The sequence below is a fragment of the Passer domesticus genome, chromosome 17, assembly GCF_036417665.1.
Source record: "Passer domesticus isolate bPasDom1 chromosome 17, bPasDom1.hap1, whole genome shotgun sequence".
Classification (NCBI taxonomy): Eukaryota; Metazoa; Chordata; class Aves; order Passeriformes; family Passeridae; genus Passer; species Passer domesticus.
In genome coordinates, this window is record NC_087490.1 from 12915368 (window position 1) to 12935027 (window position 19660).

Genomic DNA, 19660 nt, shown 5'->3' on the forward strand with positions numbered 1-19660 from the left:
AAATCATTAAGAAAGTGGATGGAAAATGCAAAGCTTCTGTGCTTCTTAAATCCCCTAATCCTATTTTGAGGACTTAAATGGTGAATAGGCTTCAGCCTGGGGGTGTGCAAGGCAGTGAATTTCACTGTAGGTGAGTTAAAGTCACATCAGGAACAAAACAGGCTGGGTTTATTCTGCTGCAGATCTGTGCCATTCCTTGAGCTTATCCCATCCTGGAATGGCCAGGGAAATGCCTGATTTCTAAAGCCTTTTTGGAAATACTGCATCATCCAACCACATTCACAGAATATTTGATGTTGACACACTAAAAATGTTCCTATAAAAGGTGCCACAGGTGTCATGAAGGACTGACAGCTTCGTAAATTGAACAACTTGCAAAATAAGAGTGGAAATTACTGTGTCAGTGTCAGTTGTAACCAAAACCAACAGGTGAATATTCTGGACAGATAAAGCTGTCAGGAGGCTCAGCTTCCTCTGTTTGTTTGTGTCTGGGATTGCACAGTGGGTCTGGGAAGTGCCTCTGCCCTGGAACTCTTTATCTGCTTACGTGCCTGTGGAGTGTGATGAAGGAAAACTTTAAGTTTAATCGATAATAATTGATTCACACAGGGATTTCGTGGCTGAACTGGTGTTGCTTGAACTCTGTCATGGACTTGTTCTTGATCTTTCCTTTGGAGGCCCTTCCTGCTGTCAGTGGGGAGACTCCCAGCTGAAATGTGCAGAGCAGCCCCTTGGTAACGCTGGATTCCATGGTGTCCACCACAGCAGAGGGGAGGAAATCGGGTGTGCTGATCCTTCACTTGCCATGCAGACACTGTGACCTCGGGTGAGCCACCCCTTTTGAGCTCCCTGCCCTCTCCAGAGCAGTGTCAGCACGCCTTGGATCACTGACAGCAATGCTCTCCTGCCTGCAAGGGCTGCACCTTTGATAATCATCTAGAAATAATATTCATATGGATCACATTGGGCTTAGAGCCTTAGCAATGAAAAGTCAGCATCAGCACCAGGGACTGCCTGTACTCCAACCCCTCTGCTTTTTATTTATATGCACTGGATTTATCAAGCACCTTCAGGTGAGACAGGAATGCTGAAATGCACAAATGCCTCCAGCTCTGCTTGCATTGCTGCTTCCTGCTGAATAGAAAAAAATGAGGTGTCTGTGGAGGTTTTCTGCGTGCTCTGTGCTCCTGATTTTCCCTTGTTCCACGCTATTTATACAATCACAAAGCATTTGATGAGAATATGCCAATCTTAGGCCAGGGTAATGGACGTTCCATTACTTTATCTCTGCAGACATTGTTGGAAACTCGAGGTGTAAAATCTGATTCATTACCCAGACCCTGGAAGGGAACAGGACATTAATCATACCCTGGCTTGTTAAATTTTGTCGCTCATTGCCCTCTCAATTTATTTAATTATATTTCTGCTTCCCATTCAGAAGATCTGCGCTGTCCTTTCAGACAGTGATAGGGACCTGTGGAATTTGGATCTGATGTAAAGCAGCTTTTGCTGACAAAACACTCACAGGGTAGAACTTTTTCATGCTTTGCAGCTCACGTGTTTGCTGGTTCAATGGTTCTGCAGAAGGTGCCCATTTCCCACATACACAAATGGCATAAACACAAGCTCCTGGTGGGAACCAGCAAATAGGTTCCATGTTAATGTTTCCTGAGGAATCTGGTACTACCAGTAGACAAGGGGCAGGATATCACTTTTCTATATTTTATTACAGCCAATGGGGAAAAAAAGAGCCAAAAATAGTAACAGAAGAGCCAATTTAAGAGGCAGTGATGTGCTGAGCAGTTCTGAGGGTTTGATGTTGTACAGGCTGTTTGTTGCAGACCGTTCCTGTCCCAGAGCCTCCCAGCTCTCTCCCTGCTGCCTGGGTTTTCCATCAGCCACCCTGGAAGTGTGAAACAGCAAAGCAGAAGGCTCTCACCTTTGGAGTGCTGACGTGTGAGTCTGGAATCAAAGCAGGCTCGATGGAAGTGCAGCTGTTTGTTCGGGCACTGTTTTAACCAGGCAGACCCACTCCCGAGTGTTTGCTGGAGGAGAAACCCTCTTGCAAGTCACGAACTTTTGCTGCAGTCATTTTTTTCCAGGTTGTTCTAAGTTTTAGGCTTAGCTTGGTACTGAGACGAGCATGGGAGGAAACATCAATTTTTACTGAGCATAAGTCAACTGCATTTCTTGTCCAGGACCTGGCATCAAAGGTGTTCCGATGTAAAGGCAATCTCAGTGCCTGAGGCTGCTCTGTGCTTTTTGTGCTTGGAGTGCTTCTCGCTGCTCTGCCCTACAGCTGCTGACTGACACCACTGAAAGGCTCAGACAGCTCCGAGGCAGGGAGGGGAACGGGAGATTCAGACAGAAAACTGCCTGCAGCACAGGGGAACCTGAGAGAAAGGTTCAAAGGCTGGGGAGGTACCAGCTTTAAATCGACCCACTCTGCCTAAGAAGTGTGGTGTTAGCTGGGCTCTGCTCTGCCTGTGCAGAGCCTGACACCCCCTCTGTTATTGATCCTGCCTGCAAACACGCTCAGTGCAATCTGTAGGATTTTAAGGCAGCTCCTGCCTTGCTTTTTACCATCAGTGCTGCTCTGAACACTCCCCATTTCCTCGGGAGTTTCAGTCTAATTTATTATTTCAATAGGAGCATCCTCTGCTACAGTTGAGGGATGGCAGGAGGACTGTGACTTTGACTTCATGTTATAAAATGACCTTTTGAGCCCTTATTTTATACTTACAGAGGAAATTACCCCAAGAAATTGAAGGATAAACTCAAAAGAGGAGAACTTATGGAGTTCTTTTTTATTTCCTTCCATCCCATGAGATTAGGGGTCCCAGGTCACTGGGCTTTGAACTGTTGAAATTGGCAATTTTATAAAAAAAAAAAGTCTGTTGTTTTTGGGTGCATCTATTGTAGACCACCCCCTGTGAAACACTTTACAAGAACATGTGCACTCGTGCCATGATTTCAATTTTATTAGAAAAATAGCAATACCAGAAGAAAGTCTCTTGCCTAAGGCACATTCCATATGTTACTGCTCAGTGCTTTATTTTTCAGGCCTGCAAGAGACAAATGCACTTATTCCATTAATAAAGCCAGCGACTTAAAGTGCAGCCCTTCCTTAGAAAAAAGAGAAATGTGAGGTTCTAAGTTGGTTTTCCATCAATAGCTCCTGCACTGAATTTGCTGAATTCCAGATGAAAAGGTGCTGTTGTTTGTCAGCTGTGGGCCCCTGGGTTTGTCTGTGTCAGCCTTTCGCTGCAGCGTGGAAATCTCAGCACAGCAGCACACATCAGCCCCTCTCTGCCTCTGCAAGGTGACTCCAGGATTTCGGGGGGTTGGTGTTATTTACTGCAGCCTCTTTTTGCATGTGTGTAGAGGGCAAATCCTCCTCACTGAAATACACTCTGCTCAGCCAGGGAATACAGACACAATCTGCTTTTCTTCCCTCAAAGAAGTTTTAATACAAACACAAAACGCAATTTTGTTCCTTTAAACCCCTCTCTCATGCAGTAATGATTTCATAACCCCCCAGTTCTCAGCCTCTGCCTCATCATGAGAAGGGAAATCTCCCCTTTCCCCGGTGCTGTGATGGATTTATTGCCTCTGAACCCCGTTCCCCTCAGCTCAGCTCCTGATTTCCACCAGGAGCTCTGGACAAACCAGAGAGGATCCCACGTGCCCTGGGGAGATGGATTCATCCTGGGGCCCTCAGCTGTGGGAACAGCAGAGGTGGAAATTAAAATAAAAATGAAAAATGGGCCATTGCTCCTCTGAACACTGCCCAGGCTGGGAGATCCCAGCGAGGAGGGCTCTGCTAAAACAGCCCAAATAAGCAAATGTCACATTTTCAAATACATTCCCAAGCATGAAAGAGTTGTTAGGGGCTAATGTGCAAAGTTATCGTTTTGAGGAGGGAAGGAGGAGTAAAAGCATGTGGTAGGGGCAGTGTTTGTTTTCTGCATCACTTGCAGTAAAATATTTTTTTTAGAATCACTGATCTAATGGGATTAGAAGGGCAAAGGTTCTTAAAAATTTGTAAAATAGGATTGAGAGAGTGGGTTGGAAGTGAAAGACTAAATGAGATGACAACTAAAAGCATGCTTCAGCAGCTGGATTTGGCTGCTGGGGGAGGCAGTCCTTCAGTCCAGCCCTGGATCTCAGGGACACCTGGTCAGACACCCCTGGGTGAGGGTCTGAAATTGTCACACCCAGCTGAAGTTCTTACCCAAAGAACTCCACAGAAAACACTCCAAGTGTTCACTTTGAGAGATTCCTTCAGATAGGTTCCACTGCTACTTTTCCATGACAGCAATTACACATTTTGTTATTTTTTTATATGCTGAAAGGGTGGCCTTAACATTTCCTGATAAGGTGTGAGGTGTCCTTGTAGCCTATGACACAAGATGAGGTCAGGGATGATCCTGTGCACGGGGACACTGCTGTGGGTGGCTCAGGATGACACCATGGTGATGTGGCTCATTGCAAGGCTGGCACTCGCTCTGCATATTAACTCACGGCAGCTCTGCTCTTGATATTTATTCCATTTACTGCTTCTTTGTGTTGAAAATCAGCGCTGACTCTCCCTGTCAGCGACAGAAACAACAGGTCTGGGACTGGGGTGAATTTCCAGCTCCATGTGCAAATAGATAATACCTGGAGCTTGAGTAGTTTGATCCAAACAAAATCAGGGCTCTTCTGGCAATTTATGATGTGATTTTCCCCTTTCTCCTCCCTTTAACAAACCCTTCTGGGGTATAAACTCTGTAATACTGCACTGGTGTGACAGCACAGCAGAACTCCCAGCTCTCCTCTGGAGGCTGCTGTTCCTGCTAACAACAATGGCATGGTCCAAGCTCTGATCTGCTTTGCGTTGCCCTGTCCCCTCTGCATGAGCTGAAAATGTGTCCCCAGTGGCATGGCAGCGTTGGCATTACACCCAGCACTGCCAGCAGGGCAGCAGAGCCAGGGTGCATGTTCCAGTGAATGTTCCAGTGCCCCTGGGTGATGTCCAGTGCCCCTGTGTGACGGGTGATGTCCAGTGACACTGTGTGATGTCCAGTGCATATTCCAGTGCCCCTGGGTGATGTCCAGTGTCCCTGTGTGATGTTCCAGTGCCACTGAGTGATGTCCAGTGAATGTTCCAGTGTCCCTGGGTGATGTTCCAGTGAATGTTCCAGTGTCCCTGGGTGATGTCCCAGTGCCCCTGGGCGCTGTTCCCTGACCAGCAGCCCCTGCTGAGAGCTCCTCAGCATCCCAGGGCTGCAGCCCTGCTGATCCACAGGGAAGAGGGGCTGGAATTCTCAGGCAGCTGGAGGTGCTGAAGGCCTGCCCTGGTTTTCAAGCACAGCAAAGCAGACTCAGAGCTGGCCCTGAGTTATGTCTGTGTGGAGCTGCTGTCAGTGGGAGAAGACAGTACACTTAGTACCTGATGGCCAGTCTTGCCCCCTTAATGTCAGTGCCATGAGCTGTGTCAGCCCTAAAGGACACAAATTGAGAGCATCAGTGTCTGCTTGAGGGAAACGTGTGTGGAATTCTGCAGAAGGATCTGTGAGACTCAGTCATTTGTCTCTCCTCCTGGTGTATTCTTGAGTGTGAAAGTGTCTGCTGCTCACAGGAAAATAAATGTATAATTGCACCATCAGCTGATGAAATCAAAGTGAAATTGCTGGCAGCCTTCTTCCTGCCCTCCCTGTGTTTTTCTAGCATTAACATTGCAGCTTTGTCACCTTTGATCAGGGGAAGATAAATCCGTCCTTTTGTAAGGAGCAGAAACACTTTCCCTGGGTACACAGAATAATGGCCTCTTCTGTAGATTATTCATATTCTTCTCTTTGTACTTGTCATTTCTCCGTATCCTTGGTTGTTGTATACCCCATAACTCTTGGCCATTTTATCGAAGACCTTTCAAACGAGGCATGGCTGGCTCAGGAGGCAGGGAGAGCTTTGCTGAGGCATTGAATGGGCTGGCACATGAGCGTGCAGGTGCTGTACCACCTCCTCAGCTCCCTGCTCCGTGGGGCTGGGGCTGAGCATCCCTCAGAGCCACAGCCAGGGCAGACAGGAACCGGGTGTTTCTCACCTGTGTAGAGGAGCCGGGTGTTTCTACCTGTGTAGAGGAACCGGGTGTTTCTCACCTGTGTAGAGGAGCCGGGTGTTTCTCACCTGTGTAGAGGAACTGGGTGTTTCTCACCTGTGTAGAGGAACCGGGTGTTTCTCACCTGAGTAGAGGAACCGGGTGTTTCTCACCTGTGTAGAGGAACCGGGTGTTTCTACCTGTGTAGAGGAACCGGGTGTTTCTCACCTGTGTAGAGGAGCCGGGTGTTTCTCACCTGTGTAGAGGAACTGGGTGTTTCTCACCTGTGTAGAGGAACCGGGTGTTTCTCACCTGTGTAGAGGAACTGGGTGTTTCTCACCTGTGTAGAGGAACCGGGTGTTTCTCACCTGTGTAGAGGAGCCGGGTGTTTCTCACCTGTGTAGAGGAGCCGGGTGTTTCTCACCTGTGTAGAGGAACCGGGTGTTTCTCACCTGTGTAGAGGAGCCGGGTGTTTCTCACCTGAGTCTGCAGGTGCTTGGCAGGGCAGCCCAGACATGGAGCTGGCTTTGGCCCACACCAGAGTGTGCACCTCACAGGGAGTGGCAGGAGCAGCTATATATATTTTTATATATCTATTTATATATGATATGTTATATATATAATCCTATATCTATTATAGGATATAATCCTATATATATTATATCTCTATAATATTATATATTATTGTAACATTATTAATACATTATAATATTATTAGTACATCATTATAGTGTAGTAATATATAATATACAATATATAAATTATTCTATTATTTTATTATTATATGTTTTATATATTATATAAATATAAAATTATTATTATATATTTTGTAAAGATAATATATAATTTCTTTATAAAATATATAATAATAATTTTATATGATTATATAAATATATATTATTTTATATATTATATATAAAAATATATTATATATTAAAATATAATATATATTTTATATTTTATAATATAAATGTCCCCGTGTATATATATATATATATCCCCGTGTATATATGTATATATATATGTATATGTGTGTGTGTATATATATATGTGTGTGTGTGTATATATATATATATCCCCATGTATATATATTTATAATATAATATGTCCCCGTGTGCTGCAGCAGCGTGGGCAGAGCCTGTCCTGTGCTGCTGCTGGAGCAGCCCTGGTGCTCCTCCGGGCCCTGGCGTTTGCTGTTTAGCTCTGCTGAGCTTCTGCTGCATCAAGCTGAAACAAAATGATTTTCACCCTGCAGTTAGTGGCTGGCTGGAGCTGGATGAATTGAAATGACTTTTGGGGAGAGCCATGGAGGGGGAAAGAAGAGACTCCCCAGGAGGTGATAGAGGGGATGTGACTTCTGCTGATCTGGAATCCTCACGGAGAGGGAGCCCTGAACACAATGACACTTCCAAATTATTTGTCTGTTTTATCTCGGAGGTGTTTTATGTTGGTGTGGCTGTATCATGACCTTAATATCTGCATCCAGGAACAAGCTGCTGCCTCTGCATCACCTGCAGCTGGAACTGGACAATGAACCCCAATGTGGAAATGGACCAAAACGATGAAAGTGTGAAAACTCATGACCTTTGTCCATCCTGGGTGGAGCCTTGGCCAGGCTCTTGCACTGCCCAAGGTGCATCCTTTGAAGCCTGTTAATACATCCCTGCTTTGCTCATTTAACTCTGTCTGGACTCTGTTCCAGCCTCTCTGGGGCTCGGAGGGAGAGCAGGCAGGATGGATGGGGGCACACACAGAGGAGCACAGCCCTGGGGCTGCAGGGAGCCCCCAGGGCTCTGGTGATGCCCCACCTGCAGTCAGTGCCACCCGGACTGACGAGGGGACAGGGACAGAGCTGCTCCCGAGCCAGTGAGCAGCAGGGCTTCCCTGGCATGCAGGAAGCAAAGCCAGCAGCCCAGCACAGGTGCCTGTCCCACAATTGCTTGGGTGGAAGGCTCCCCTCTCTCTCACTGCTTTAAGGATGCTTGTCCCTTCTTCTTGCCAGCAGCTGATCTCAGCAAAATGATTTCCCTGAGGGAAGAAGGAAACACAACCCCTGGAGCTCCGTGGCTGATGGCAAACTGTATTCATAGCAGCTGCTGAGGGGGAGTGAGGGTGGGATTAAAACCACCAAGGGACTGCATGGGAAGATTACTTCAGAAAGTCACTTGGGCTCTAAGTAATAATCCTAATAACCACTGCAAAGAGTAAGTATTTTCCTCAGCACTGCTGTTGCTCTGCCAGCTGGGGGAATGTCACAAATATGCAGCTTAGAGATTTTTCTGGTAATAATAGAAACTGGATGTAGTAGGGAAATATAATCTCAAAGCATTTACTTATCTAAAAAGTGTCTCTGGTCCTATAAAATAGATCCATGAGCTTGTGTTTAGCTTGTGCAGCTGAATCTGTGCTCTGGATTCGCCCTGGTAGGATTTTTATTTACACAACACCCATCTCTGTCTCTCCTGCCTCTCTCAGCAGGCATGTGTTGGTGTGAGGAAGATGATTCCAGCTGCCTTTGTGACAGCAAAGCAGCCAGCCTGGTCTGCAGTGTCTCCCCATGTGATGAATTCATCCATGAGGGTTCACCCAGACAATGAGCCCCCAGCAAAGGCTGTCCAGGGGTTTTACCTGCATGTGATAATGCTGCAGCTTCTTTCATTCCTTGCTGAGTGCCTGAGATGGAGCTGTCACTCACCCATTCGTTTGTTTGAGTTTCAAATCAGAAAAGAGCTTTGCTACTCATTCAGTCTTTGAGGAAATGGAAACTGCAAACTCAGACTGTCCCCTTGTCAGCTGAGGTCAGCATCCCAGTGCCTGGGATGAGAGCAGAGCCTTTAAACACGGCTGCAACCCCCCTCAGGCACTGCCAGGCCTTGCTCTTCTCTGCAATTCCCCTGCATTTCTTGGGAACCCAGATTTTTTGCTGATTCCATGAGTAAAAGGTAAAGGGCAGTGAAAAGAGGGCTGAGCATACTGGCCTTGTCCCCTGTCTCAAATGATATTGATAATTTAATCAGCAAACCTGCTGGTTAGCATGTGCATTGTAAATTCTGGGAAGGAGCCCTTCCTGTGCCACCCGGGACAGTTTGTCAGGAGGGGCTCTCCATCCTTCCAGCCCAGGAGTGGGGTTTTCTATCCTGACATGCCAGGCTCGAGTGTTGCAAAAAGGAAAAAGGAGAGATTCATGTTCTTGAAAACACTTCTGCTTTCACTTTTCTCTCCTCTTCAATTCTTATTAACTGTGAGGGTTCATTCCCAGTGGTGCTGGGAGCTGAGGCTTAAAAACCCATAAATCTCCAAGCCTGCTGTACTTCCTGCCGAATGGTGGGGTTGGCACAGCTGCTGCATCCACGGGAACTCCTGGGGCTGGGCACGGGGGCAGGAGAAGGGAAGGTGTGTGTTGTGTGTGCAGCTCTTTGGGGCATGACTTTGCTTTTGGCCCATCTTGCCTCCTGCCCTGTGGCTGCTCTGATACTTGAGCTCAGTGTCTGTGGTTTGCCACCAGAGTGCCACCAAAGCCCCAGAAAAGGAGCTGGAGGCAGAGAGGGCGAGGAGAGCTCGTGGAGCACTGCAGGAGCTGCCTGGAGGGCTGAGCCTGCTGCAGGTGGGGCTGCCCTGAGCAGGCTCTGCAGCCCATTCCTCAATTTCCACTGTGCCTGGGAATCAGGAACGTGCCTGGCTGCTCTGGGTGCTTCTCTGCAGGCAGGAGCTGAGCTCAGTGCAGCAGCAGCAGCTCAGTGACAGCTGCTGGGAGCTCCGGAGTGTGCAGTGTTTGTCTCTGCTGGAGGCAGGATGTTAGCAGGCTGCAAATTCAGAGTGGCTTTCCTCGCAGCTTGGATGACAAATCCAGATTCTCTCTGTTGTGTACTTCCGTCCTGCTTTTATTTATAGATTTTTTTAGGAGTTCCCCACCCCCCTCACACCTTTCCTACCCCCTAACCAGTGCTGTTAAAATTCAGGGCTGGAGAAAGCAGCTTTGCCATGAGATCTGTTAGGTTCAGTGACTGACTGTGCCTTGAGGAGGTTATCCAAACTTCACAGCCAGCCTCTCTTTGCTTTTCTTTTAAAACTCAATAATAGAATACCTGACTCCTCAAGAGGGCTGGTAATGTTAACACAGAGTTAACCACAGATATCAGCTCAAAACCCAAAAAACTCTGTCCCCGGAACATCCCAAAATACCTTGGATTTCTTTTCTGGGGAAAAAAAAGTCTAAAATACAGCTGGCAGCATCCACCTCGTGCCTTGCAGCTGAGCTCTTCAGAGCTTCCTGAGGGACATGAAGCACCTATTGCTGCTGAAGGAGAAGACAGCTGATTTCCCAAGGGTCTCAGGGAATTTCAGTTATGTAAGAAACACTACAGAGGATCAGCCCTTGAGCTATTTTAGATCCCAGGACTCCTCACTGGCAGTGGGAGAATTTGTATAATTTTGATGGACATGAAAGTCACCAGAATATGAAGTTTTGGGGAGGCTGAATTTAGTCCAATTTGCCAGCCCTAGGAGGTTTCAGAAATACTGAAATCTGCCTCAGCTGCTCCCTGTGTTCAAGAAGCTCAAGCATTCTGCTTTGGAGATTCTCAAAGGATTTTATTACTGCATTTCAAAGCGAAATATTTCCATTTGTTTTGTTTTGACGTGTTATCCTTTCCAAAGTCATTTCAAATAGACCAACCTTGTGATCTATTGGAAATGAAAGGAAAATTGTGAGGAGTGGAGAGCAAGAGCTGTGTACCTAGTTTAGCTGTTTTGACATTTTAAAGGGCTGTTTTCTCTTTTTCTACAAAAGTGGTTTCCTGAAGGCCTTTTTTGGACACACCATGAGAGAGAAATGCCTGAAGCAGAGAGGATGCTCTGAGCAGCAAGGTCTTTGCTTTTACTGATGATTCTTGCATGGATGGCCCTTTGCAGCAGCTCCTGAGTTGGAGACCAAATGTGAAATGCTGCTATTAGCAGTAATTCATTACCTAATCCGTCCAGTACCTGCAATGCTCTCTTTTCCTGCTGACATGGGCTTGTGGCTTGTAAATGAAAATGTCAGTAGGAAAGAGGTGGCCACAGAGAGCTCTGGTGGCCATCTGCTCTCTGGAGTCAGACAGGGATCCTGTGTGGAGCCCAGCAGGAGCTGGAGCTGATACCTGATCCCAAATTCCCTGAGCTGAGCCAAGCTACTCCATCACACTTACCCTGAACGTGTGCTCTGCAAATTCAAGGATCATATTTGAAAGGCTGACCCAGCCAACCAGGGCATCCTCTGTTCCACTGCTGGCTTCTCAGCTTTTCCTGAGTGATGTTTTGCAGGCAGATGTTTGTCCTGTTCCTTCAGAGCTGCAGTGAGATCCAGCAACTCATTTCATACAGAAAGATGAAAGGAAAAATACTTACTTAATAAAACAAATCTTGCTTAATTGCTCTGGTCAGTCTCTTGCCTGGGTTTTATGGGTTCCTGCAGCTGGCTTTAATCTCCTGATTTACTCTGGGAACAAAGGAGGAGAGGAGTGAATCGTGGCAGGAAGAAGCTGAAAAATTCTTCATGGCAGAACTCATGAAGTTTTGAGACTTAATTGTAACATGCAGCCCAGCAAAGAGCCACCAGGAGAGCCGCCCTGGGCTTCAGGAGCTACTGAAGGAATTTCCTACAGCCTGACCCTTACAGCCAGAAGAGTCAGGGGTGTTTAGGAGAGGAGAGCACGGAGAAGCAGCGAGGCTCGGAGGAGACTGACCAAAAGGGGTCAGCATTTGTTCAGCTGAAGCTGCAGCTGCCAGGAGCCGGGATTCGCTGTGCAGCAGCAGCATCCTCCGGGGACAGCCCGGGCAGGAGCTGCTGCTGGCCCTGGTTTGGGTTTGGGATGCTTGCTGGGGCAGCAGGTGCGAGCTGCAGAGCCCAGAGCAGTGTCCTGCAGGCTGCTCCACATCGGGGACACGAGGATGGCATTTACCAGGGATGGCAATGGCTCATGGAGAGCAAACACAGGGCTCTGGACAGCTCCTGCAGGCTGCTCCACGTCGGGGACACGAGCATGGCATTACCAGGGATGGCAGTGGCCCATGGAGAGCAAACACAGGGCTCTGGACAGCTCCTGCAGGCTGCTCCACATCGGGGACACGAGGATGGCATTTACCAGGGATGGCAGTGGCCCATGGAGAGCAAACACAGGGCTCTGGACAGCTCTGCAGACACTCCGAAGCTCTCTGCTGACAGGAATTGAGCATTGATTCAGCTGTTTATCCTTAGAGCTGTGTTGGAGGGCAGAGTGAGCCCAGGTGAGAGGTACCTGGTGCTGCTGCTGCCAAGGGCATGGCCCTGTTCCCCCTGCAGCCCCACTCCTGCACTCCCAGGCACTGGCACTGCTCCTTCCCTAGTCCTGTTCCTAGCCACAGCTCAGCCAGCTCTGGATGCTGCCAGCTCAGCGTGCCAGGCTCAGGGGATGTGCCCAGCTCCCCGTGCTGCCCAGAGCCTTCCTCTGCCCCAGACAGAGCAGCTCCCTGGGTCTGTGCTCTGGGCATCATTCCTCTGCAGTGAGGGGTGATGCTCATCATCAATTAGCACAATCAGCAGAATCCTGCATGGGCAGGGCTGGTGGCAGCTCTCAGCAGTCTGCCCTGCTGCAGGTAGCACAGCCCTTCCATGGCACAGCAGTTCTGCAAGATGAACATTTAAATTTAAATAGGAAGCTATAATTTGAGCTCCTTAAATCATAAGTCACATCTCCAGCTCTGGCTGTTGCTGATTCAGTTGCCTTTTGGTTGCTGTCTTTAATAGCTGTACAGTATTATATCTAAATACTGCTGACATTTCTTGTAATTTGAGGATAGTGAAATGAAAGAATTAGATTTTCATCTGCAATTGATCAGAATGCATTAATTAGAAGCATCGTTTCTAGGTCTGACATGTTAGGGAGGTGAGGCGCTAAATGAAAATCTTTGTATATAACTGAAATCTTCAAGTTGAAAGTGAAATATTTGCTTGGAAATTGCACATTTGCTGTGTGATTGTGTGAGTAAATAAATGCTTTTACTTGGTCTCGGCACAAATTAAGTAATGATTCCTAGGTAAGCTGCTGGAGACTCTCTGTAATACATTTGAGATGCTGCTTGCTCTGCTTGCCAGCAGAATCTTTTAATTCTCCATTTGAGAGATTTAAAGACAGACAGTTATTTTGAGGCAGAGATTTCCTGTGCTATGAGTTAACAACCTCAGAAGTTCAAGCAAGAAGATCTCCCCTTGTCCTGGTGCCATTGCTCAGAGAGCTTGGAGCCCATTGAGAGGGGGAATCCCTTCCCCAGCGAGGGCTGGAGCTGAGCTCTGCTGGGCTGGGCTCTCGGGGATGGGCTGGGCTCCAGCTTCCCAGCCAAGCTTTGCTCTGTCACCAGATCAAAAGCCGGGCTTTACTTCCAGCTCACAGCCATCACCCTCAAGTGAACGAGCTGCTGCCCTCAGGATTTGTGCATTTTTAATTTTAGATTTAGTGGCGCTCCCAGGAGGTTGTTTAGAATAATAACGATGGAGGGGAAGATTTTGGCTCCACTTTGGGTGGAAGTCCGAGCTGACAGATGATGGCTGGTGGGAGCCTGCAGGCCGTGGAGCTGTGCAGAAAAGCCTCAGTGTGAGGACAACCATCTACTTGTGGATAGGCAGGAACAGCAAAGAACTTCCAGCTGCAGTGGGAACCCCACACCGAGGACACCTGGAGAACCTCAGCAGTTTGTCCTCTCCATTTATTGTCACCCTTAAGCAAACACAGTGCATTTATAAACACTCTGAAATGCAGGAGACTGTCGAGTCATTTGGCCTCCAGGTCCTCTGTCCTGGGGTTTATTGAGGTAGTATAACTTACAGATTTTTATGTACAAAGTTGGCACTATTGATTTTAAAAAATGAATATTTAATCACAAGCATCCAACAAGGTCAACAAATCTTTGGTAAGTAATGAAATAGACTTTTCCTTGCTAGCACTCAAACACCAAGTAAATAAAAATTGGAGTGAAAACATTTGTAGCATATGTACAGATTGCATTTGGAAATGTGTGGGGCTCAGTTCTGTCTGACTTAATTCTGATTCATCCATTGACCTTGTTATGTAAAACTCAATGCCCTTTTTACAGGGAGAGTTGCAAATTGTGCTTCTGCATATTTATTTCGGAAGTTCAATCTTCTGGGTGTTCATACCCTCATTGCAGTCCTAAGTGCAATCACAACATTGATTTTTCTCACTAAACATAACCTACTTTACCCTGGGATGGAATTTTTTTTTAATGGGCTTTATATAATGGCATATGTGCAAAGCACTCAACTTAATGCCCCGTCCTGTAGTTAATTAACAAAATGGCATTGCTCTGGTCCTCTGGCAGTGTATCTGACCACTAACCTTGGCCATCCACAACGTCCATCCTAATTAACAGGAGCCCAGGTATTGACTGTGTCAGGCTCCATGGTGGAAAGAGCAATTTGCAGCTGCTGACAGAGTTGTAATTCTGTTGAAAATCCAAGCACGGGAGCCTCATTTTGAGTGGTGTTTCATCATTTCAGAGCCTGTCTCAAGGAGCAGCTGAACAAAGTATAAACAATGAGGTTTTACTTCTCTCCAGTTGCTAAATTGCAGTGTCCCAAAATACATCCAAAGATCTCCTAAAATACAGATAGCCATGGAAATACTGATGGATTTACACAGCTTCGAGATTGGCAGGAGTGTTTTATAAATACTGAAACATTTATTTATTGTTCATCTATCTGAACTGTAATATACTGGAAAACCTAATGGGACCTAAAGCTTTAATGAACCTTCAGGAATGAATTTGATTCTTCCTTTCCCTTTCTGCTTTTGCTTCTGAGTAATTCAGCTGAAGGCTGAGAGATTCATCAGGCTACTCTTACCAGAGCAACACAGGGCTCTGTAAAGCTCCATGGTGTTTCATGTTACAAATGAGAGAATTAATCTTTTATGCTTTTATACTGTGAAGAAAAAACCCATCAACTTTTCTTTTTCAATACCTTAAATTAATTGTGTTTTGTTGAAAAACTGCAAGAAGACAGGTACTCTCAGTCATTCCTAAGGACAGCTTTTGAGTGTTCTATTGACTGAAGATGCAGAAAGATCCGTTTTTTAAAGAAACTTAGGTGCCAAGTCCTCAGAAAAGTCAAGAAGATACCAGCCTCTTGCTAGATGATGATTTCTGCCCAGTAACTAACATTTTGTGTTGCATTAATACTTTAGAAAACTGTGATTTTCAGTTCAGCCTGTGTGCTGTGGTGAGCTGTGGTGTTGGCTGGGGTCAGGCAGCCCTTCCCCTTCCTCTCTGAGGATGAGGCCACCCTGCTCACAGGGCTGGGGACTCCTCAGTGGCCTCCTCCCCCCTCATACTCATCACCCTTTTGTCCCTCGCTGTCTTCAGAAGGGAAGGGCTGCATAACTCTTCATCTGCCCCGTTCCTGGTGTTTGTGGTAGGGCTGAGCATCAGCAGTTCAGCATTCCCCACCCAAACACCTTTGCTGAGAATTCTTGGTACAAATGCTCTTTAATTAGCAAGTGTTCTGTAATTAACCTTCCACACAGTTGTTGCTGATGTTATTAGCATCACTAGATAAATACAGTTAACTTTTCCAAGGGCATAACAATTGAGAGTGGCAGAAATCTGCATCCTGTAGGAACATCTCTGGGTTACAAAGTCTTGCCTCTACCAACAGCTGCATTCTCTCCAGGCTGGAGATTTCACACAGAAATTTCCTTGGGAATCTGTAGGAAAGAGGAAATTGTCAGGCAGAGGAGCAACAATCTGTCCACTGATACTTGGAAGAATGTAATCTGGAATAAAAATGGGTTATTAAACAGCCTCCAGTGGAGTATTCCTCTGTGCAGTGATGAGGCACAATTTTGTCTTGATACAGACAAACATGCCAGAGTCCTCTGTGCTGGGACAAGCTTCTCTTGGGGAAAAAAATATTGCCTGAATAGAGAAAAGAACCTTGAGTGCAGGTTTGCTAGAGGTTCAGAACATATAAAGGCCCTGTCAAAAAAAAAAAAAGTGCTGTTGCCACAGGTCTGCATTCACAGTATCACGCTCCTATTTACTGCTGGGTTAGAAGCACATCTGGCACCTTAAGCCTGATCTGCTGAGGCTCCCGTGCCTGAGCTGCATGCAGAGATCCCCGAGTGAGCCTTGTAAACCTCTCCCCATTGCTGTTTCCACAGGGCCAAGGTGAAGAAAGGTGTGAACATCCTTGGGGCCAGGACGAGTGACCCCCGGCAGTGGGACGTGAAGCAGGAGGTGGGCAATGGTGGCAAGCACTCCACCACCACAGTACTGTGTCAGAGGATAGCCCCCAGTTCCAGGAACAGGTATGAAACCTCATCTTCTCGGCACATTAAACTCGTTTATGTCCACGGCAGCATTCAGGGCTTGAAGGACTTAAGGCTCATATCAGCACTGCTCACAGCTATTAAACCTGCAGCCTGGAAAGGTGGAGACACTCAGGGTAGCTCTGGTACCATCTGCTGACCCGCAATGGGTAATAAAATTCATCAGTTCAAAGGAAAAAATTAATAGAATAGACCTGCATTGGTGTCATTTTGGCAGCAATATGAATATTCTTAATTCCAAGGGTTTTACTGAACCTTTACTTTTTCTGGCTTGGTAGTTTTGACCTTGTGTCTCTGAATGTAGCACAGCCTCTGGGGCTGGTTCATGAGCAAGCAGGGAGTTCTTCAGTGAGGCACAGTGCAGGGTAATTCACACCTCCCAGAGGGTGACACAGCAGAGTCCTGGTGGCAAACAGTGCATTCCTGCAGACCTGGGGGTTCCTCTGGCCCGGGGGGTGCTGCCTGAGGCAAAGCCCTGTGGGGTGAGCTGGGCTGGCACTGCCTGTCTGCTCTGCTTGCAGGGACCTGCTCTGGCTGTTCACAGCACAGAAGCAGGGCTTCCTCCCGCAGCAGGGCTGTCTTCCCTGGCACAGTAAAGTTGTGTGTTTTCAGTGGAAATCCTACTGCCCTTCCCAGGAATCATAATGAGTGCTCACAGCGCTGCTGTGCCTTAGTCCATACAGAGAAATTCCCACTGTACAGGTCCAAACAACACCTGGATCACAGCCCCAGCTCTGTGATTGCTGTTAGCCACAAACCTGGGCTCGTGGAGGAGCATCCTGGAATCCTTGGTGGGTGCTTTGTTATTGCTTTGTACCACACCTTTGGGCACAGAGAGCCTGAGCATTTTAGCTTTTATTTTTATTTTATATTTTTATGTTAACTAATTTTAACTTCTGCACTCTGTGCCCAAGTACTGGACATGTGTAAAGTGCAGAAGCTCCTGTTGCCATGAGCAGCTCCTGATGAGCTGCTTGTGTGAGTCAGTGTGTTTTCTCTTGGTGACTGATCTCCCCCTGTCTTCATCTCGACCCTGAGCCTCCCATTGGATTTTATTTTCCCTGTCCAGCTGAGGAGGGGAGAGATGGAGCTGCTTTAGTGGGCACCTGGCATCCAACCAGGGTCAACCTACCTCAGGAGTGGTAAAGGGAAAGGAAAAATGCATCATTTGAGGCTGCCAGGAGTGAAAACGAAACCAGTTTGAAAGGGAGGACATAGCTTAGAACAGCATGTAGCTCTGAGCAGATTTGCAACTGCAGAACTATAATAGTCAGGTTATCAAACCCCAAATTAAATCTCCTCAATCCAATTTGCATGAAGTCTAATTAACCCATAAAAATATTTTTGGCACTAATTATGCAAATAAAACTCAATGTTTTAATTAATGCCTCTCTCATTTGTGCATGTAAATAGTTGCTGCCTTCTGAAAGCACGATGAGCTTGGTTTGAGGGAAATGTTTGTGTACAGGGAAGAGCTGGGTGGGGAGCCCTGAGGGGAAGCACACGGTGTAGGGGGCATCACCGAGTCCCTGAGGGTCACCTGGAGCCCTGTGCACAGAGCACAGACACTCCTTTAGGCTGATTTAATTTGGTGGAGGGTTGTGAGCCCCTGGTGGGAACTCTGTGCTGCCAGCAGCCCTTCCAGGCTGGTTCAGCAGGGTGGGTCGCAGGGGATGTGCAGTGCTGTACCCAGGTCAGTGAGGAGCAGTGCTGGGTTCCAGCACCAGCACTGCCTCATCCTCCCCGCAGCAAAGCTCACAAATATATTGGTTAATTTGTGTAGTAGAAGGAGTTTTCCACTGTGTTTGCTCAGAAATCTGCCTGCTGCGCATGGAGAACCATTGCACTCTTTCCCCTTCACACCCCTAGAGAGGACAAGTGCCCAGACTCAATAAAAATACTGATTTTTGTTCCCAGCTTTTCCTTTCTTGCACATTTCTCTGTCATTAGTGTGTGGATATAATTACCCTGTAAGCACTTTGAAAGAAGCACTTTGAGTCTGAATGCAACAGCAGCTAATACACCTTTCACATTATATAAATAATAGAACACAAGAGATATTTTAGATACATCACATCAGTAATTGTTTACCATTACCTTTGGAGAATTAAGTGGGTCATGCTTCCTTACTTTTTTAAGAAATACTTTGTGGTGCTCAAGCCAGGAGCCGGAGTTGAGTTTAAAATTATTCAGAAAGGCTTTGCAACTATGGCAAGTAACTGCAAACAGCTTGAAATCAGCAATGTTTGTGTGCCTCGTAATGCAGTTTCTGCTGAGACTCGAGTAGCTATTGATGAGGATAACAACAGTGTTGATTAGTGAAAACAAGGCTTAGACAACGGCTTGGTTGCTTGTTTTCCTTTGTTGCTTCTGCTGCTGGAGGTTTGCTGTGTGTGCTTGGGGTAGACAAACAAAGGATATTTTTGGTTAGTGCTGGAGCCAGCTCCATCTCTCAGTGCTGCCTTGGTCCCAGCCTAGGGCTCGTGTGCTCTGTGAGGTACCACTCACTGAGAACAGCCCCACTGGAAGGGCTCCTGCCTTTTGGGTAGCTTGTTCTGGGCTGCCCCAGGGCAGGAGGGCTGTTCCAAGGCAGAGCAAGGGGGATTTGTGCTGTTTGGTTTGGAGAATATCAAATTTCAGTGTAGCAGACCCCTGGATTGCTGCCAGCTGTGGAGATGAGGAGGGCGGGTGCAGGGTGGGAGTTTCTTAGGCTGGTTTCTGTGCCAAAGCCAAAGCACCAGAGCATCCTGGAGCTGAGTCTGATCTAGGCCTGACTCCTCTTGCTGCTGCACACCCGGGGTGTCCTGGAACAAGCTGCCCTTGGGTTGGCATTTGTGCCCCTGGGCAGGGCACTGGAGTCACCCAGCGCCGCGGATTTCTGTCAGCCAGGCAGAGAAACCGAGTGTGGGAGAGCAGAGAGGTTGAGAAACACTGACAGAATGGAAAACTGCCGTGATGGAGCACTTCATCCTCTTGGCCTTGAACCTTTGGAGAGGCCTGTGGGCTCACTCTGCAGCCATCTGTCTGATACAGAGGCAGGCTGGGGAAGAGTGCTTCCAGATGTTGCGGTGATGTTTCAGGCCGTGTCACAGCCACTTACTCCCTCTCATGTGCCACATGTGCACCTTCTGTTGGGCTGGGGGTGTTGTGGCTGGTTTTGAGCCCCGTCTGGGTATCTCTGCCTGCAGAGATACCCAGAGATGGAAACAGGAATTGTGTT

The 19660-nt window shown here is 47.2% G+C and overlaps 1 protein-coding gene across 6 annotated transcripts in view; it reads left to right on the plus strand.

The window, feature by feature from the left end:
• Positions 1-19660, plus strand: part of LOC135282462 (transmembrane protein 132C-like) — a 174026-nt gene that overhangs the window by 82945 nt on the left and 71421 nt on the right. For all 6 annotated transcript variants that reach the window (XM_064392264.1, XM_064392260.1, XM_064392262.1 and 3 more), the window contains exon 3: positions 16273-16419. In XM_064392264.1, coding sequence (XP_064248334.1) covers positions 16273-16419 — 147 coding nt within the window. The remainder of the gene's footprint in view (positions 1-16272; positions 16420-19660) is intronic.